Source organism: Pristis pectinata, chromosome 33, assembly GCF_009764475.1.
Source record: "Pristis pectinata isolate sPriPec2 chromosome 33, sPriPec2.1.pri, whole genome shotgun sequence".
NCBI lineage: Eukaryota > Metazoa > Chordata > Chondrichthyes > Rhinopristiformes > Pristidae > Pristis > Pristis pectinata.
Window position 1 is genome coordinate 11,226,573 of NC_067437.1, and position 20,287 is coordinate 11,246,859.

Genomic DNA, 20,287 nt, shown 5'->3' on the forward strand with positions numbered 1-20,287 from the left:
TGATTCATTGTGATCAATTCTCTAGATCATTGTGTGTCACATTAATAGCATCATTAAAAATTTATGATAACTGATTCAAAGATGCTTCCTTTGTAACGTGCAATCTCAGGCACGTAATGCCATGTTTGCATTGATGAGGGTCCAGATGATATGGGCAGTCCTTGAGTGCAAGAAAGCCGATATAAAATCTGAACATTTGGGGAATGTTAAAAAAAACTCAGTGATGAGTGTACCCACGTGAAACTAATTTTTTCCCCTGTACGATGCTGGTAGACCAAGCCTGCACATTGTAAATATCTCCTGTTTTATTCTTACAATTCCTCCTTGCTCAATGATCCTATTTCCAGTAATTGATGCTGACCTACTGCCATCCACGCCTTATCTAGTGGTAGCCAGAGGGTCATCGGCATTGGCTTCTCTTCCTGTCCCTTTTGGGTCCATCATGGGCTCTTTCCTAGTTCATATCTAAGTGCTGCCCTTTGACAACATCACACAACACCAGCTCTGTCCGGTCTCCATAGAAGAACCATTGAACAATACAGCACAATACAGGCCCTTCGGCCCACCATGTTGTGCCGACCTTCAAACCATACCTAAGACTATCTAACCCCTTCCTCCCACATATTCCTCTATCTTAAATTCCTCCATATGCTTACGTAACAATCTTTTGAACTTGACCAACGAATCAGCCTGCACCACCACCCCAGGCAGCGCATTCCATGCACCAACTACTCTCTGGGTGAAAAACCTCCCTCTGACGTCTCCTTGAACTTCCCACCCATTACCTTAAAGCCATGCCCTCTTGTATTGAGCATTGGTGCCCTGGGAAAGAGGCGCTGGCTGTCCACTCTATCTATTCTACTTAATGTTTTATATACCTCTATCATGTCTCCCCTCATCCTCCTTCTCTCCAATGAGTAAAGCCCTAGCTCCCTTACTCTCTCCTCATAGTCCATACTCTCTAATCCAGGGGAATAGATTTAGGACAGAGATGGGGAGAAACTGCTTTTCCCAGAGAGTAGTGCATCGGTAGAATTCTCTGTCCAGGGAAACAGTAGAGGCTGGTATTGGTATTGGTTATTTATTGTCACTTGTACCGAGGTACAGTGAAAAGCTTGTCTTACAAACCAATCGTACAGGTCAATTCATTACACAGTGAGTTACACTGAGTTAGTACAGAGTGCATTGATGTAGTACAGGTAAAAACAATAACAGTACAGAGTAAATTGTCACAGCTACAGAGAAAGTGCAGTGCAATAAGGTGCAAGGTCACAACAAGGTAGATTGTGAGGTCATAGTCCATCCCATTTTATAAGGGAACTGTTCAACAGTCTTATCATAGTGGCTGCATCCCAGTCTCCATTCTGGAGCCACCGACCCCCATCTCTCACTGTCAAATCTGAAACTGAACTAGACTTAGCTTATAAATCTATCTACTATTTGTAACCTTGATCATATCTGACCCAAGACAATCCTCGCCTATACCCTCAGGATATTTCTGTGCAACCACCAGTTTTCACCTCTGTAATTTTGTCCAACTCTGCTCCCTGCCTCAGCTCATTTGCTGCTGTAAGCCTCACCTGTGTCTCCATTACCTCAAGATCAGAGTTCTCCAACACCCTCCTGGCCAGTCTCCCACGCTCTGGTCTCCACACACTTGAGATCATTTAGACTCTGCTGCTGGTGTTGAAATTCTCCTCAAATCCCATTACCCCCGTGTTTGCAGAACATCACTGGTTCCCCCTCCAGCCTACATCATTTTCACATGTCGCTTGTCTTTAGTTGGGGCACAGCGATCCCCAGTAATCAGTGCTACTGGACTCCATCTCGCACTCACAGCCGTGCTGAATGTATCGTCCAAATCCACATGGACTGGTTGGCTCAGCCTAGGAGTGACGAATGAGGGGGCATCCACCTGAAGCTGATAGGAGTCTTCATGGGCTGCAATTGGCCAAGAAATCTGCCACACATCTGCTTGAGATCCTGCCCACCTCTCATTCAGGGCCCTTTTGTTCATCTCAAATGTAGTCACCCCTGTTCAGCTGCTGCAATCCCCTCTCGTAAACCTCTCTGCCTCTCTCCCTCTTCCTTTAAGGAACTTCCTCAGTCCTCCCTATTTGACCATGGAGATACCAACCTGTCCATGAGTGGCTTGATATCAGCACTGTGGTGAAATGCTTTGGAACAGTTTTTTTTGTTAAAACCACTTATTTAAATGAAAGTTGTTCAGTTAGAAATTATGGCCCTATTTCCCAAAAGGTTATTTTCCATCATGAATAACTTGGCGGAGATTATGCAACATAATTCTGTTTCCAAATAGATAAAATGGAGTTTACTCCAGTCAGAAGAAGTTGAACAGTTTGAGATTCTTTTCTCGAGTGAAGTGACCTCGTGAATGTCTCAATGATCATGGCAGAATAGATACAGAGATGTTTCTATCTGGAGGTCAAACCAAAAGAGGAAGTTATAAGTATATTACAGACACAAATCAAAAGGCATGTTGGAGGAGGCTTGAATGGAGGATAAACACCAGCATGAACCTAATTGGCTGGATAGCCTTTTCCTGTGTTTTAAATACTTTGTAGTGCATTGAACTGTGTTTCAGCATGTCAGTATGGAGTGGTTTTAATGGATCTGTCTTAAAATTTCTTTGCGTATTCATGCATTAGCATACATCGCAGGGTATAGTAGCATTGAGGGTTACGTTGCTGGGTCTGGTCAAGTCAAATTCAGGTTTATTGTCATACACACAAGTGCATGTGTGCACAGGTGCAATGAAAAACTTACTTGCAGCAACATCGCAGGCACATAGCATCAGATAAGCAGCATTCACAAGAAAAGTATAAACTATACACAATTTTTACAAGAAAGAAGACAATTAGAACAAACAAAAACAAAGTCCATTTTAGTGCAAAATGATCAAAATGGTCATAGTGTTGCTAAATTGTAGTGATTAGGGTTGTGCAGGTTGGTTCAAGAACCGAATGGTTGAAGGGAAGTAGCTGTTCTTGAACCTGGTGGTGTGGGACCTCAGGCTTCTGTACCTCCTGCCCAATGGTAGCTGCGAGAAGATGGTATGGCCCAGTTGGTGCAGATCTTTGATGGTGGATGTTGCCTTCTTGAGGCAGCGCTCCTGTAGATACCGATGGTGGGGAGGGATGAGCCCGTGACGTATTGGACTGAGTCCACTACTCATTGCGGCTTCTCACGTTCCTATGCATTCGAATTGCCATACCAGACCATGATTCAACCAGTACTCCAAAGGCCTCAATCAGCGATCTGGAGGCATGGGTTCAAATCGCACCATGATTGCCTGCGCAATTGAGTTGAATGAACCTGGGAGAAAAGGCCACGTAAATGGTAACCATGGAACCAACAGATTGTTGCAAGAATGTCTGGAGAATTAGCTCTGCCGATCCAGGGAAGGTGGGTCTGTTACATGAGGAGAGATTGAGTAGGTTAGTCCTCTCTTCTTTAGAGTTGGAAGAATGAGATATGGACTCATTGAAACATGGAAAATCCTTAAGAGGGCTCAACAGGATAGATGCAGGAAGGATGTTTCCCCTGGCTGAGGAATCCAGGACCAAGGCATCTATTTTGGGAATAAGGTAGAGGCTAATTAGGACTGAGATGAGGGGAAATTTCTTCAGTCAGAGGTGGTGAATCTTAGGAATTCTCTACCCTGGAGGCTCAGTCGTTGGTTGTGTTGGAGTAGAGGTCAGTAGATTTCTGGATATTGAAGGAATTATCAGACAGGAAAATGATGTCTGAGGTAGAAGATCAGCCAAATGTGAGGTGTTGCACTTTGGGAAGTCAAATGTAAGGGGAAAGTATACAGTAAAAGGCAGGACCCTTGGTAGCTCTGATGTACAGAAGGACCTTGGGGTGCAAGTCCATAGCTCCCTGAAAGTGGTTTGCTATAAGGAGAGACTGGACAAACTCGGGCTGTCTTCTCTGGAGCGTTGGAGGCTGAGAGGCAACCTGATAGAAGTTTATGAAATAATGAGAGGCAAAGATAGGCTAAACAGTCTGAGTATTTATCCCAGGGTGGAAATGTCAAATACTAGAGGGCATAGCTTTAAGGTGAGGGGGGAGGGGTGTAGGTTAAACGAGATGTGAGAGGGAAGTATTTTTTTAGACAGACAGTGGTAGGTGCCTGATTGTGTTCTCGGGGGGTTGGGGAGGGGGGTGGTGTGGGGTGCTGGTGGTGGAAGCAGACAATAGTGACGTTTAAGAGGCATTCACACAGACACATGAACAGGCAGGGAATGGAGGGATATGGATCAAGTGCAAGCTGATGGAATTAGTTTAATGTGGCGTCATAGCCGACCCAGATAATGTGGGCCGAAGGATCTGTTCCTGTGCTGTGCTTTTCTATGTTCTATGACTTTGTTGAATATCAGAAGAGACTCGAGGGGCTGAATGGCCTACTCCTGCTCCTACTCCTGGTCTGGCCTTTATTTGACACCACTCCCACAGCAATGTAGTCGAGTCTAAGTGTTCTCTGAAATGACTTGGCAAATCAATCAGTGCAAAGGCACTTACAGATGGCCAACAAGTGCTGGCCTTGCCTGGGGCACCCACATTCCAAGAGTGAATACAAGAAATAAAGGACTCAAAGGAGTTCATTATGGTTGATTTTGTGCATCATAATCTTCTTGCAGAGCACTGTGGCTATTCCATTGAGGATTGAAGACTGTTGGCGTCTTTCCCACAGTGGCAAGTTTTTCACACAGAGGGTGGTGGTTACATGGAGCATGGTGTTGGGGAGGTGGTAGGGGAGGGTACAATTACAGCATTTAAAAGGCATTTGGACAGGTATTCGGATAGGGAAGGAGTAGAGGGATACGGGCCTAATGCAGGCAAGTGGGATTACCGTGGATAGACATGATGGTTGGCAAGGACAAATTGGGCTGAAGGGCCCATTTCTGTGTTATATAATGATTACCATGGCTCACCTGAAGTAGAGATTTGTCTTGGTATGTTGGGAGCTTTGGTAGGAGTCACTCATTATGCATTCAATATGCATTCATGCAGATATTCCCTTAAACTGGAGTCAGTGGAATTAGTTATCTGACAACTCACATCACAGGGATTCCTGACACTACAATCCAATACCACTCATTCATCACATTCTCCTAACTCTCCCACTCCGCCACCTCAGCCCATTGATTAGACCTAATCTCCAGGACACAAACTGGGTCACAACCATCCTCAAGAACACCTACAAAGTTTTACTTGAACAACAGGGACTCAGAAATAGCTCCACACCATTTTTGAGAACACTGTGAGCCACCCTGATGTTGCTTGTGAAACTTGCATAACAAATCAGAACTTCAGATGCAAGGTTCACAGCTTTCCCTGTGCAATGTTGCGCTGAAACTGACATTACCTGTCTGCTGTTCCCTGTTGATGTGTTGCAGGAGGTGCAATCTTTACAAGGGGCTCTTAAAGGGACATACCGCTGCACAGGCAACACTCTTCCAGCTACTGGGATGTGGCAGGAACATTGGAACATAGCTCTTATAATTGGGGGTGGAGGGAGGTACTGATGATTGGGATGGGTTTGGAGCTCAGCACTGATGGGTGGTTGTTGGGGGATGCATCAGACACTGGGGGCCTGCGTTGAAGTTTAGTGGCATGGGTGGGTTCGGACACAGATTGGGACCAGGCTTTCAATTAATTTCAGGGATGGCAGGGGGTGGCATGTTGGAGATTGTGTGATGGGGAAGGGTTGCCCTGGGAATGCTCAACAGATGTTCATAGAGGTATACAGCACAGAAACAGGCCCTTCAGCCCATTGAGTCCACACCGACCATCAAGCACCCATTTTACATTAATCCTACACTAATAGTGGTTCTTTATTCACCCCACATTCTCTTCAACACCCCCAGATTCTACCACCCACCTACACACTAATGGCAATTTACAGCAGCCAATTAACCTACCAATCTGCACATCTTTGCAATGTGGGAGGAAACCGGAGCCCCCAGGGGAAACCCATTGCGGTCACAGAGAGAACGTGCAAACTCCACACAGAGAGCATCCGAGGTCAGGATCGAACCTGGATCACTGGCACAATGAGACAGCGGCTTGGTCCTCGGACAACTAGCTGCAAGTTTCCCCACGGTGCTCCCAAAAGGACAACTACAAGAGGAATGAAATCATCCTGTGCACCCACAACAATGCAAGGGTGGCTCATACCCACAGTCTGAGTCTAACTTGTAGAAGTGGACATTGTCACGTTTCACTTTGGAATAAAGATTTGCATAATGATATATAAAGCTGAAAAAAGAATTATGCAATTGAATCTCTGAGAGTGGAAGATGGTTAAGTAAATGTTAAGTGCATGAAATCTCAGTCACTCACAGATAAGCTGCCATCAGGCTTGACTGACAGGTAAATTACCCAATCATTACCGGTATAGCTGAGAATAGTATTGCCATTATTTGAAGCCTTTAAATAAACAACGACATAAGGCCCTTTATCGGCAGCACTAAGGGGCACAGTCTTGGGGGGGGGGGGGGTTTGTTCTTGATCCAAATCGATAAACCTCCCCCCTGTCAACTGCAGTGGATTCACATATGTCTGTGATAGGGAGTCTGGAGTGAAAGCTCACTCTTGTGTTTAGCAAGAGAAGTTTCTTCCTTCAAAGCATTGAAGCCCAACTGAATGGAGGAGAGGTTTGGTGCTTTGGATCAAGAACGAGTTTCTCCCCAAGGCTGTAGCTTAGGTAGAGCAAAGGAACGGCCTCAAAGCTTTATTGATTATTTAAAGGCTCCAAATGGTGGCTTTCCTCTTCTGAGTACATTAGGGGGAGATTACTATTGGGAAGCTCACTGGTTGGAGTTGAATTTGCTGGGCAGTGGAATGGAAAATGAATAGCTTTGCATAATAGGCCCAAAAGTTGATAAAAGACTACGGTTTTCAGTCATCTACAAAATAGGCATTAAAGTATAAAACCATAAGATATAGGATCAAAATTAGGCCATTCAGCCCATCAAGTCTGCACCGCCTTCAATCATGGCTGATATTTTTTCTTTCAACCCCATTCTCCCACCTTCTCCCCATAACCCTTGACCCCCCCGACCAATCAAGAACCTATCAATATCTCTGCTTTAAATACACCCTTTGATATGCCTTAAGTACATTAATCTTCAAATTTTTTACTTTCCCCTGAATACTTCAGTCAAAATTTGAGGAAGATGGTGAATGCCTTTTTTGTAATTGCATTGATCTTTGATTGCAGTTAATGTAAATTTGCTGGCTGGTTTTGCTGGTGATTATTTTGGGTGGATTTAATTTATTTGTTGTGGGTTTAGAGGTTTTGGTACATTTTCAGACATTTGGTCGGTGCACTTTGCTGGTGTTGTGGATGGATTTCCTTCCTCAAGATTAGATGATAGACCTGATGTATTTGTCAGATGGTTTCTTCATCCATGTTTGAGCTCTTGCTTTCATTTAAAGCGGACATGAAAATAGAATAATACAGATTCTGCCGGTGGTCTCCTGGTGCTTTTCGTTTGATTTATACTTACTTTGCTGTTTCAATTCCTTTTCATTCAGGAAATTTATTTTGGATGTAATTGGTTTGAGTGTCAGTGACTTTGCTGGATTGATTGTTGTATGTAGTGGGTGAGTTTAATGGTGCGTGGAGCACTTATGTCTGGTTATAAGTGTGTATTCTTAATTTTATTTGTGTTGCTATGCTTCTGATTTCCTTGATTTCAATTTTCTTCCCGGTATTTTTGCTACACAGAGCAATCTGGCTACGGAATGACAGTTCGTCACTTTATAAGAGGTAGTGTGTTCGAACAGGATGCTTATTTGTTTCAGGAAGGAGACAGCACATTTTCAAATCTTGAGCGAGACCATGAGAGAAAAGTCTGAAAGCATGTGATACCATTTGGCAAACCTTTTTTTAATCAGGTTAACTATGTCCTTTACAAGGTCCATTCACGACCCTTGGGGATTTAAAATGAATTAACATCTAAAAACTAGTCTGACTTGCCAGTTTCGAGAATTGGTACATGCACCTCTACATCAGAAGATTCTTAGATTGAATACAATAACTGTTATTGAACATTACCAAACAAAATTTGATACTGACCCACATATTAGGACAAGTGAGCAAAAGTATGTTCAACCATGGAGCTTTTAACGACTGTCTTAAAGGAAAGGGAGCCACAGAGTTTTAGGAAGGGAATTCCAGAGATCATCCTTGTACAGCTGAAGGCACGAGAGCCAAGGAGGAAGAGGCTGAGATTGGAGATGATGAAGAGGGCAGAGAGGAAGGGATGCTGATATCTCAGGGGGTTGTAGTATGATGCAGTGATGAGAGACTACAGAGGTATTTGAAAAGAAGAACGAGAGTTTTAAAACAGAAGTGTTATTTTACCTGGAGCCAGTGGAGTTTTATAGCTGGGTGGATGATGTTTGACCAACAGTTGGTTGGAGATTTCTATCAGAGTTGCTTTTCAACATTTATTTATAGGATATGAACAGCAAGGAGAGCATTTATTACCCATTCCTGTCTGTCTGGGACATGATCATTGAGCCACAGGGACAGAGCAGCACGGAAACAGGCCCTTCAGCCCATCAAGTCCATGCCAACGATCAACCACTCATTTACACTAATCCTACCATTTTATCCTCCACACAGTCCCATCAACTCCCCCAATATTCTATCACCTCACACTAGGGGTACTTTACAGTGGCCGATTAACCTGCCAACCTGCACAGTTTTGAAAGGTGGTGAACTGCCTTTCTGAACAACTGCAGGGCAGGAAGTTCCAGGATTTAAACCTGGCGATGAAAAAGGAACAGCGATGATTGGGAATCAGCAACAGAACGTTGTTTGAGTTAAAGGACACAGGCAGCCATTGAACATAATCAAAACTGAGAAACACTTATAGACTACAGGTGGGTCAAGTTCTGGGGAACAAGCAGAAAAGTGTAGCTGAGGCCAAGATCAAGATCAAGATTTTATGGCTGACAGAGTCACTACCTCATGGCGCCAGGTTCCCAGGTTTGATCCTGACCTCCACTGGTGTCTTTGCGGAGTTTCCACCTGGTAACCACGGGGGTTTGCCCCGGGTGCTCTGGTTTCCTCCCACATCCCAAAAACATGCCGGTTGGTATGTTAATTAGCCACTGTAAGTTGCCCCAAGTGTGAGTGGTTGAATTATGGAGTAGTTAAAGGGAAAGTGGGAAGAGTAAAATTGGATTGGCGGAGATGGATACTCAATGGTCAGCACAGGCTTGATGGGCCAAAGGGCCTGCTTCTGTGCTCCACGGCTTTATCAGATTATCCATGATCCACCAAATGGCAGAGCGAGCTCGAGGGTCTATTTAGCCTATGCCTGCTCCTATTTCTCATGTTCAGCCAGGTATCCAGGGACGTGGTCCCTTCATTACTCCAGGGCATGAACTTAGTCCTGCCTGCCTGGGGCAGTGTATCTCTTTACCCCAAATGGGCCACAGTTCAGCTGGCACAAACTGAAAGCCCCCTCACTGAAGGAGGGTACGCGGTGGTTACAGTACAGTCATACAGTGGAACAGATCCTCCTCGCAATCGAGAGGCGACGATGAGAATTCCTCCTTAACTGGATCTTCTCTCGATGGGTTGAAATTATGAGTAGCTTTAAGACTGGCAGATTGAATCCCATACAGCACTTAAGTTCATTGTAATTGGTTAAGATTTCCTGAAGGACCAAGATCCTGATCTTAATTCCTATCCACAATTCTCCTCTGGCCATTGATCTTCATCTCAGCCCTTCTCAACGTGCTTTATTTCCCAAAATTATTCTTTTTAATTTTGAAAATAAAGTATATTTAAAATATACTTTGTTCATAAAAATACCATACAGCATGTTTTTCCTCACATTCATTGTGCTATCAAACCAATGCCTTCTATCTATAAGCACCAATACCACTCACGTTTCCTCTTTAGATGATACACCATGAAGTGTTTGAGAGGCAGAGTCCCTCAGTGTCCCGTAGTGGCAGGACCCTTCCCCGCAGAGCCTTTGCATTGGCTGCACCGAGCTTCAGTGCGTCCCTCAGCGTGTGCTCCAGACCCTGGGATGTGCCAGTCAGCAGCATTCACTTACGGACATCTCCTTACACCGGAAGGCCAGCAAGTTTCAAGAAGACCAAAGTGTGTCCTTCATTAATTTGATGATCTTCAAGCAGCAGTTTATGTTTCTTTCGATATATGTCCCCAAAGTCATTTTTTTAATTTGAAAAATAATCATTATTCAGTAAAGAATATATAAAATATATACTGTGTGCAGTTTGGGCTCCTTATCTTAGGAAGGATGTGCTGATGTTGGAGAGGGTTCAGAAAAGATTTACAAGGATGATTCCCGGAATGAAAAGGCTGACATACGATGAGTGTTTGTCGGCTCTTGGACTGCACTCACTGGAGTACAGAAGAATGAGAGGGGACCTCGTAGAAACATTTCGAATGTTGAAAGGACTGGACAGAGTAGATGTGGCTAAGCTGTTTCCCTTGGTGGGTGAGTCCAGGACTAGAGAGCACAGTCTTAGAATTAGAGGGTACCCGTTTAGGACAGAAATGAGGAGAAATTTCTTTAGCCAGAGGGTTGTGGATTTGTGGAATTCGTTGCCACATACAACTGTGGAGGCCCTATCATTGGGGGTGTTTAAGGCGGAGAGTGATAGGTATCTAGTTAGTCAGGGTATCAAGGGATGTGGGGAAAAGGCCAGAAATTGGGGCTAGATGGGAGAATAGTTTAGCTCATGGTGAGGTAGCGGAGCAGACTCGATGGGCCAAATGGCCTACTTCTGTCTTGTGGCCTTGTGCAGATATACAAAGCACTGCATGGCTTTCTTTACATTCATAGTGTTGTCCATCTATGCATCCATAGTGTTGTCAAGTCTACACATTCATAGTGTCTTTAAGTCAGTACGTTCTATGTACAAAGTACCAGTTTCACTCATGTGGCCTCTTTGAACAGTGCACCCTTCAAGTGTTTGCAGGGCTGTTACACAGGACTCAGCCCTGTGGTGGCATGTCCTTAAATAACAATCCTTCCCCGCAGAGCCTCTGTGTTGGCTGCACCGAGCTCCAGTGCGTCCCTCAGCACGTACTCCCGCAGCCTGGAATGCACCAGTCGGCAGCATTCCCTCGCAGACATCTTGTTGTACTGGAAGACCTACAAGTTTCAGGCAGGCCAAAGTGTGTCGTTCACCGAGCTGATGATCTTCCAGCAGCACTCGATGTTTGCCTCAGTACGTGACCCTGGAACAGCCCGTCCCCGAGTCACTTTCTTTTTATCCAAAATAAACTTTATTCATAATAAAAGACAAACTATATACAATAATAAAACAGTGCAAGCCTTTACATTCTTGTACAGATCAATCATTAGTGTTACCTTTTTATATAAAAAAACACGGCACCAATGCCACACGTGTGGCTCCCGAGGGTGATACCCCAATCCCATATTTACAATATTTAAGGGGCTTTCTCACCTGACCCCACCCTTCCCTCTCCAGTGGCAGAAGAACCCTAAACTGTGGTCCTTCCCCACCGAACCCTTGCATTGGCTGCACCCAGCTCAATGCGTCCCTCAGCACGTACTCCTGTAGCTTGGAATGTGCCAGTCAGCAGCATTCCCCTACGGACATCTCGCAGTGCTGGGAGACCAACAAGTTTCGGGCAGACCAAAGGGTGTCTTTCACCGAGTTGATGACCTTCCAGTAGCAGTTGATGCCCGTCCCCGAGTCACGTTTGAAGCATTCTATTGCAGCAGCCTATTAGTGCACAGGAAACCCCCATGAACAGCAACGTGACAATGATCAGATAATCCCTTTTAGTGATGGTAGTTGAGTGATTAGTTTTTACCAGGAGGAACCCAGGCCTCTGTATGAATGATGGTTTACTGTACCAGAGGCATGAATCATTTGAAGTTACTTGATTCATCAATAAAATCACTTGGCTCACGCAAGGAAAATATGTGATTAAGAGTGTGTTTAACAGCAACTCCTAATCCATCTTCAGTAATTGATGCTGGTGTTACTCACATGTAAATAGGAGACAGGTGACGTTGGAACCATTGATACCTAGAGTCACACAATATACCTGCCAGTAAACACTTAAATACTCTTATTTTTGCAGCAAATTATTTTTAAACATCTCTTCAATGATTTTACTCTCTAATGTATTGGGTTTCTAAATGACTCTCAGGGAGTGTGTATTAGTCTTCACAGGTATCCTGACAAGTATGTGAGAATTTACAGGGAGTCACTGGGACTGTGTCTGTATTTACATGGGGTCCCAGGGACTGTGTCAGTATTTACAGGGGGTCCCTGAGAGTGTGCCAGCATTTACAGGGAGTCCCTGGGACTGTGTCAGTACTTACAGGGGGCATCTGAGAGTGTGTCTGTATTTACAAGGAGTCCCTGGGACTGTGTCAGTATTTACAGGGGGTCCCTGAGAGTGTGCCAGCATTTACAGGGAGTCCCCGAGAGTGTGTCTATATTTACAGGGGGTCCCTAAGAGTGTGCCAGCATTTACAGGGAGTCCCTGGGGGTGTGTCAGTACTTACAGGGGGCATCTGAGAGTGTGTCTGTATTTACAAGGTGTCCCTGAGAGTGTGCCAGCATTTACAAGGAGTCCCTGGGGGTGTGTTAGTATTTACAGGGAGTCCCAGGGTCATTTTCAGAATCCCTGAGAATGTGCCAGTTTTTACAGAGGAACCTAGGTGTGTGTCAATATTTATAGGGTGTTCCCTGTAAGGGTGTTGATATTTGTGGGAGTCCCTGAGTGATTTAGAGTGTCCTGGGTTGTGTGGAAATATTTAATGAGAACCTTGGGACTGCTGGAGTACTTACAAGGGTTGCCTGTAGTGTGTCCGTATTTACAGGTGGCCTCTGGAGTGTGTCTACTGGTACTCCCAGTTGTCTGTCAATATTTATAGAGGGTCTTTCAGAGTGTTTCTTTGTATACAGAGTGTTTTCTTTGTAAACAGAACATATTTACAGCAGGGCCAAGGGTTGTCTTTGTATCTAGGGAGGGTACTGGGTAGTGGCCAGTGTTTGCAGTGTCCAGGAGTGTGCTAATATTTAAAGGGATCTATTGCAGATTTTCTAGTAATGACAGGAGTTCCTCAAGAAAGGGTCAATATTTGCAGCAGACCCCGGGAAGTGCAGGTGTTTCCCAAGTGTCCAGTTATCTGGAGTCCCTAGGTTTTTCCTAGGCACTGTGTCAAAACCAACAGGGGGATGCCAAATGTCAGTGTTTAACAGTTATTACCAGGAGTGTCAAACAAACTGCTGGAGGAACTCAGCAGGTCAGGCAGCATCTGTGGAGGGAAACGGGCAGTCGACATTTCGGTTCGAGATGCTTCGTCTGGATGGAAAGATAGAGGGGAGATAGCCAGTGTAAAAGGGTGAGCTACCAAGCTCCACCCCTCCCCTTCACCTCTTGATGCTGCGAACTCCCATCTGTCTTTCAGTCCTGATGAAGGGTCTCAACCCGAAACGTCGACTGTCCATTTCCCTCTGCAGATGCTGCCTGACCCGCTGAGTTCCTCCAGCATCCAGATTCCAGCACCTGCAGTCCCTTGTGTCTCCCTTACCAGGAGTGTGTCTGTTTATAAGTTATCTCTGGAAGTGTATCAGTATTTACAGGGGGTCTTAATGGGAGCTCTTTGGGAATATATATATTCATTTGCAGGGTGTCTCTGGGATTGTATCATCATTCACACTGAGTCCTAGTGGGGGAGTGTGTCAGAATTTGTGGAGTGGGCTGGGAAATGTGTCTGCATTTAAAAACATCCCGCATTAGTGTCTGAGCGTTTGAAAGGTTCTACAAGGTGGGACGGTGTTTAAAGAGTCCCTGGGGATGTTTTGGTACTTACAGAGGATCCAAGAGATTGTGTCAGTACTTATGGTATCCACAAGTGTGTCACAGGGCCCCCTGGGGTGTTTGTCAAATATTTACAAGAGTCTCCTTGGAGTGCATCAGTATTTACACAGGTCCCCAGGGTATTCACAGAATCAAAATCAGATTTATTATCGCTGCCTTAAATAATGTGAAATGTGTTGTTTTGTGGCAGCAGTACAGTGCAAAAACATAAAATTACTATAAATTACAAAAATAAATAAATAATGCAAAAAAAGGAATAATGAGATAGTGTTCATGGATTCATGGGCTGTTCATAAATCTGACGGCAGAGGGGAAGAAGCTGTTCCTGAAACGTTGAGTGTGGGTCTTCAGGCTCCTGTACCTCCTCCCCGATGGTAGTAATGAGAAGTGGGCTTGTCCCACGTGGCGAGGGTCAGTGGTGGACGCCGCCTTCTTGAGGGACCGCGTCTTGAAGATGCCCTCGATGGTGGGGAGGGTTGTGCCCGTGATGGAGCTGGCTGAATCTACAACCCTCTGCAGCCTCTTGCATTCCTGTGCATTGGAGCGTCTGTACCTGGCAGTGATGCAAACACTCACAATCTCAATCAGAATGAGAATCAGATTTATTATCACTGACATATGTCGTGAAATTTGACATAAAAATTACTGTAAGTTTTAAAAAAATAAATAATGCGAAAGAGGAATAATGGGCAAGTGTCCATGGGTTCATGGACCGTTCAGAAATCTGATGATGGAGGGGAAGAAGCGGTTCCTGAATCATTGAGCTTGGGTCTTCAGGCTCCTCTATCTCCTCCCCGATGGTAGTAACGAGGAGGGCATGTCCACCGTACGTCTATAGAAATCTGTAAGAGTCTTTGGTTAAATACTGAATCTCCTCAAACTCCAGGGAGGTAGAGCCACTGGGTGCCTACTTACAGGGGGCTCTGGGTGTATATCAGTATTTACAGGGGTCACTCTAAGTGTGTCAGTAGATGCAGGGAATCCCTGGGGTGGTTGCTAGTATTAACAGGAGATCCCTGGGAATGTGTCAGAATTTATAGGAATCCCTGGAAGTGTGTCAGTATCTACAGGGTGACCCCAAGTGTGTGTTAGTATTTACCTGGTGTCACTAGAAGCTGGAATGTGTCAGAATTTATGGGGATCCCTGGAAGCTATCAATATTTACTGTAAGTTCCCAGTGTTTACTGAGTGTCCCAGGGATTTACAGGCAGATCCTAGGAGGTGTGTCTGTATTTACAATGGGGTCTCAGAAGTGCCAAGTATTTACAGGGGACCCTGGGAGCGAGTCACAATTTAAATGAGTAGCTGTGTTTTTGTTCAGGTTCCGCTGTGTCAGGATGCACAGTGGCCCAGCTGGTAGAGCCATTGCCTCACAGCACCAGAGACCCAGGTTCAATCCTGACCTCGGGTGCTGTCTCTGTGGAGTCTGCACGTTCTCCCTGTGACTGTGTGGGTTTCCCCTGGGTGCTTCAGTTTTCTCCTACATCTCAAAGACGTGGGTTGGTAGGTTAATTGGCTGCTGTAAATTGCCCCTAGTGTGTGGGTGAGTTATGAATCTGGGGAGAGTTGATGAGACTGTGGGGAGAATAAAAGAAATGGGGTTAATGTAGGATTAGTGTAAATGGATGGTTGGTGGTCAGCATGGACGATGGGCTGAAGGGCCTTTGTGTCTCTATGACTATGACTCTATCCCAGCATTTACATGCTATCCTCTGCTCTGTACGAAGTTTATGTGGTGTCCTCATGAGCTCATCAGTTTTAGAAGCGGACTCTGGAGCTTGTTAGTTTTTATGGGAAGTGCTGGGCAGGTGTCAGTCTTTATAGGGGATATTTGGGAGTGTGAATTTATTAGGCAGGATGTCCCAGGACTGTGTCCTTATTTCCTAGAAGTCCCTGGAATTGTGTATGTATGTACAGTGGGATGTAGGAATACATCCCACTGAAAGTTTATACAAGGTGTACTTGAGTGTACCAGCATCTCCAAGAGTACATCACCTTTTATAAGGAGATCCTGTTTGTACATTATTACTTTCAGGGACTCCCTGAGAGTCTGTCCGTTTTTACAGTGGGCTCTGGGGAGGATGACAGTATTTATTAGGAGTCTCTAAAGTGTGTCAGTGTTTATAGGGGATCTCTTTGAGTATGTCAATATTTATAGGGGGGTCACTGGGAATGCAACAGTATTTACAGTGGGTTTACAGTGTCATGAATCAGTATTTAGAGAACCTCTATAGGCGTGCAGCAGTGTTTGCACAGAGACACAGGAGTGTGCCGGTATTTGTAGGTTTCAGGGAGTGTGTCAGAATTTACAATGAGAGTCCAGGAGTGTGTCAGTATTTACAAGATGTCTCAGTGAAGGTATAACCACTTACAGGAGGTTCTTAGGAGTGTGTCAGTATTTACAGGGGCTCCCTGGGAGTGTGTCAGTATTTACAGGGGTCCCTGTGAGTGTGTCAGTATTTACAGGGGTTCCCTGAGAATGTATTGGTGTTTATAAAAGGTTTTGGGGACTGTGTATCTGCAGGGGATCTTGATGAAAGTGTCAGTGCTTGCTGGGAGTGTGTCAGTATTTACAAAGGATTGGGGTGTGTGTAAGTATTTATAGGGGGTCCCCAGTGTGTGTCAGTATTTACAGCAGGTCCCCACGAGTGTGTCAGTAATTACAAGGATCCTTGGGAGATCGTCATTGTTTACAGAGGAATTTAGGGATTGTCAGTTCCTGCAGGGATCTACAGGTGTGCATCAGTATTTTTAGGATATCCTCTGGGACTTGTCATTATCTACAGGGAATCCTTGGAGTCATTGTTTACAGAAAGGTGTAGGGTGTGTGTCAGTATCTATATGGTTTCCCAGGAGTGTGTCACTGCTTACACAGGGATGTGGGGTGTGTCAGCATTTATAAGATGCATTGAGGTGTGTGTCAGTATTTATCAGGACACACTAGGACTGCATTGTGTTATTTGTTACAGAGCAACCTGGCAAGAGCTTACATGACAGTGTCACTGTTTACGGAGGGGAGAGTGCAGTGTGTCACAGTTTAGAAAGAGGTTCTTGTGTATGTGCCATTATAGGAGCACTGTTCTGCTTTAACAAGTGTGTATTTAAGATTAATATTCACCTTCTAGCACAGAACTCAGGAGAAAAACATGAACCTTGCAAAGAAAGGAAGTTGATGCAGAGAGCTTCACAAAAAATGGATGTAGTAACATGCGCCAATGGAACACAGGAGCCAGTCTGTGCACAGCAAGCCCCCACTGCCTTCAATGTGACAACGATCAGATGATACTTTATAAAGTTATGAGAGGCAAGGTACAGAGCCAGAATCTGTTATCCCAGGGTAGGAGTGTGTCATTCGAGAGGACATAGCTTTAAGGTGAGAGGGGGAAAGTTTAAAGGGGATGTGTGGGGCAAGTCTTTTACAGAGAGTGGTGGGTGCTTGGAACACACTGCCAGGGGTGGTGATGAAAGCAGATACAATAGTGGTGTTTAAGAGCCTTTTAGATAGACACATGAATATGCAGGGGATGGAGGGATATGGATCATGTGCAGGCAGAAGGGATTAGTTTAATTTGGCATCATGCTCGGTCAGCACAATTATAATGGGCTGAAGGGCCTGTTCCTGTACTGTTCTATGTTCTATGATTTGGGGGCATGAATTAAGGGGTAGGTACTGACCAGCACCTCCGACCCTGTGGCACTCCCTCTGTGCCCTCGGGAGGCTGGTGCTCCGATGTACAGCAGAGATGGACAGCAGCCTGAACCAGCAGAGAGGGACAACAATGTTCGCGTTAGCTCAGGAGCAAAAGGAAGCCGTTCGGCCCGTCTTGGACGGAGCTTTCCAACCGACCCCACTCTCTCGCTTTTCTTCCTTCCCTCCCACAGCCCGGAAAATCTAAGTCCCTTCGCGTGGATGTTAATAACTGGTGTCCTTTTATTCTCCACCTCCCCCACCCCACCCCATCCCACCGTTCTCCCACAGGTTTGAGTAACATCATCGGAATCATTGTGTACATATCAGCCAACGCGGGAGATCCAGCGAAGAGCGATTCAAAAAAGAACAGTTACTCCTACGGGTGGTCTTTTTATTTTGGAGCACTGTCCTTCATCATCGCTGAGATGGTGGGCGTGCTAGCAGTTCACATGTTCATTGACAGACACAAACAGATAAGGGCAGGGACAAGATCTACAGATTATCTCCAGTCCTCTGCCATCACTCGGATTCCCAGTTACCGGTACCGCTACAGACGGCGCAGCCGATCGAGCTCCCGTTCCACGGAACCCTCGCACTCCAGGGACCCCTCACCCGTCGGTCTCAAAGGCTTTAACACGCTGCCGTCCACCGAGATATCCATGTACACCCTCACGAGAGACCCCCTGAAGACCACCACCTCAACAGCCACCTACAACTCTGAGCGAGACCACAATTTCCTACAGGTCCACAACTGCATCCAGAAAGACATTAAGGATTCCTTGCATACCAACACGGTCAACCGAAGAACAACGCCTGTATAAAGAGCTGAACGGCGGAGAGAAAGAAAGAGAGAGTACGAACAGAATTTAAGAGGAAAAATAATAATTTACAAAAATGGATTAATGAAAATATTAAAAGTTATTGCATGAAACCCGAATTCCATTGCAAAAAACAATGCAAAAAGTTTGTCAAAAAAATGATTTTAAAACCGAAAACTAAGAAAGAAATGAGATATGGGGAGAGAGATCTCCGGCCTAAACTCCAACCAGAGAATGGATTGAAGGGAGCGAGAGAGGGAGACAGTGAGGAAGAGGGAGTATTTGTCTTCATTTATTAAATGTTTTAAGCGCTCTTTATTGTTGAAATGCTTCCATCCCACCTCACCCCACCTGCCTTATACCTCACCGAGAGTGATGACAATGGAAGGGACTTTGTCTCCCTTGTTTGAGGTGAAGAGCTTTAAGGAGAAATTTTTACAACATCCAGGAATGGCAATTCATTCCTTGCTGTGACACAGGCCAGTGAAACAGAAGATGTGGAATAAAGACAGCAACAAGAAACATCAGTTTTTAACTTGCTCAGCCGCTGACTGAAACGACCACGTGTCAAAAGGGAAAGTAAAATAAAACAAAATATTTATTCTTTTAAAAGACATTCTATAAGAGAGTGACAAGCTGTGGATTTGAGAAATTTGCATGCAATGGATGGACCAACTCCCCTCTTCCAACCAAAAGCTCAAATCAAGAATTTCAAAGTTTTTTTAAAATTATTATTTGATAAAATTTTAAATTGAGTATTGTGTAGAGAGCACGAATTTTCAGTTGAAGGGATGGGAGATAGTTCAACGAGGGAACAATACTTTATCTCCAGGATTATGGTTTATGTTTCTTTTAATGTTTGGGTAAACAATTCCAATTTCGGAAGGTTTTTACTTGAAGTGAGTTTGGGACAACGGGGAGGACGAGGGAGAGTTGGCACCCTAGCGACCTCCTTAAATCAGGAAAACCTATTGTGCGAGTGTGGTGCTGTGTCATTCCATACATTTCACGCCAGATTTAAAAAAAAATAAAAAAATTTAAAAAATAAATAAAATTTACCTAAAAAAAGCTTTCATATATTTTTTTTTCAAAATAAAAAAAAACATTTTCTATGGTTTGGACAAAGACAAAAAAAGAAACTTAAAATTTAACATCAGAAAGGGCCATGATAGAATATTTAAAATAAAGTTAAACAAAAACAGGATTCGTTGTGGTCTCCGGTGGAACAATTTAAGAGAAGTGGAAGGATTAAAGTGGCACTGAGGTAAAAGTATAACCGGAGGAGGACTTTGAATAATATAAATAATACAATTCTCAGAACTTTAATGGAAACGTCTTTCATTTGACCAAAAGAGATTTACAGTTAAATAAATAAATAAGAAAAAAAGAGAATGAGACCGCTTAACTTGTAATTATCGATTCACTTCATGGGGAGAAATCAAATCCATTGATTTATCCCAATTGTTACAATTCTTTTTTTTTGTTTGCAGACTGTTAAAAACCTGAGACATTCAAATAAAATCTTTTATAAGAAGCTTTGTGATTTTTTTTATTCATCCCAATTTTATTCATAGGAGCCTTCCACATCTAGGGGAGTGACGGGGCAAGGTTGCCCCGACCCTTTGGCACCAATTAGCTGTGTTGGTTCATTGTGACTAGTGAGTAGATAATGGCTGACCAACTCACTTTTGGGTCAGCTAGAACTGGCTTGTATACTTCGGGCAAGACTTGGGTTGCTTCTCTTACCTTTTGTACCCTGTATGGACTTTGGTCTTTTTATCTAACTCATACCCAGGATGCTGGCAGAGTTGGTGTTTTTCACTCCCTCCTTTGGGCTCGATGGCTCCCTCTTGAAGGCAGATGAGGCCTAATCTCATTGGGAAG

At 44.5% G+C, this 20,287-nt stretch overlaps 1 protein-coding gene across 1 annotated transcript in view; it reads left to right on the forward strand.

The window, feature by feature from the left end:
* Positions 1–19,899, forward strand: part of cacng2a (calcium channel, voltage-dependent, gamma subunit 2a) — a 119,868-nt gene extending 99,969 nt beyond the window's left edge. The window contains exon 4 of the mRNA XM_052043128.1: positions 17,874–19,899. Coding sequence (XP_051899088.1) covers positions 17,874–18,406 — 533 coding nt within the window. The 3' untranslated portion in view covers positions 18,407–19,899. The remainder of the gene's footprint in view (positions 1–17,873) is intronic.
* The last annotated feature ends 388 nt before the right edge of the window (positions 19,900–20,287 follow it).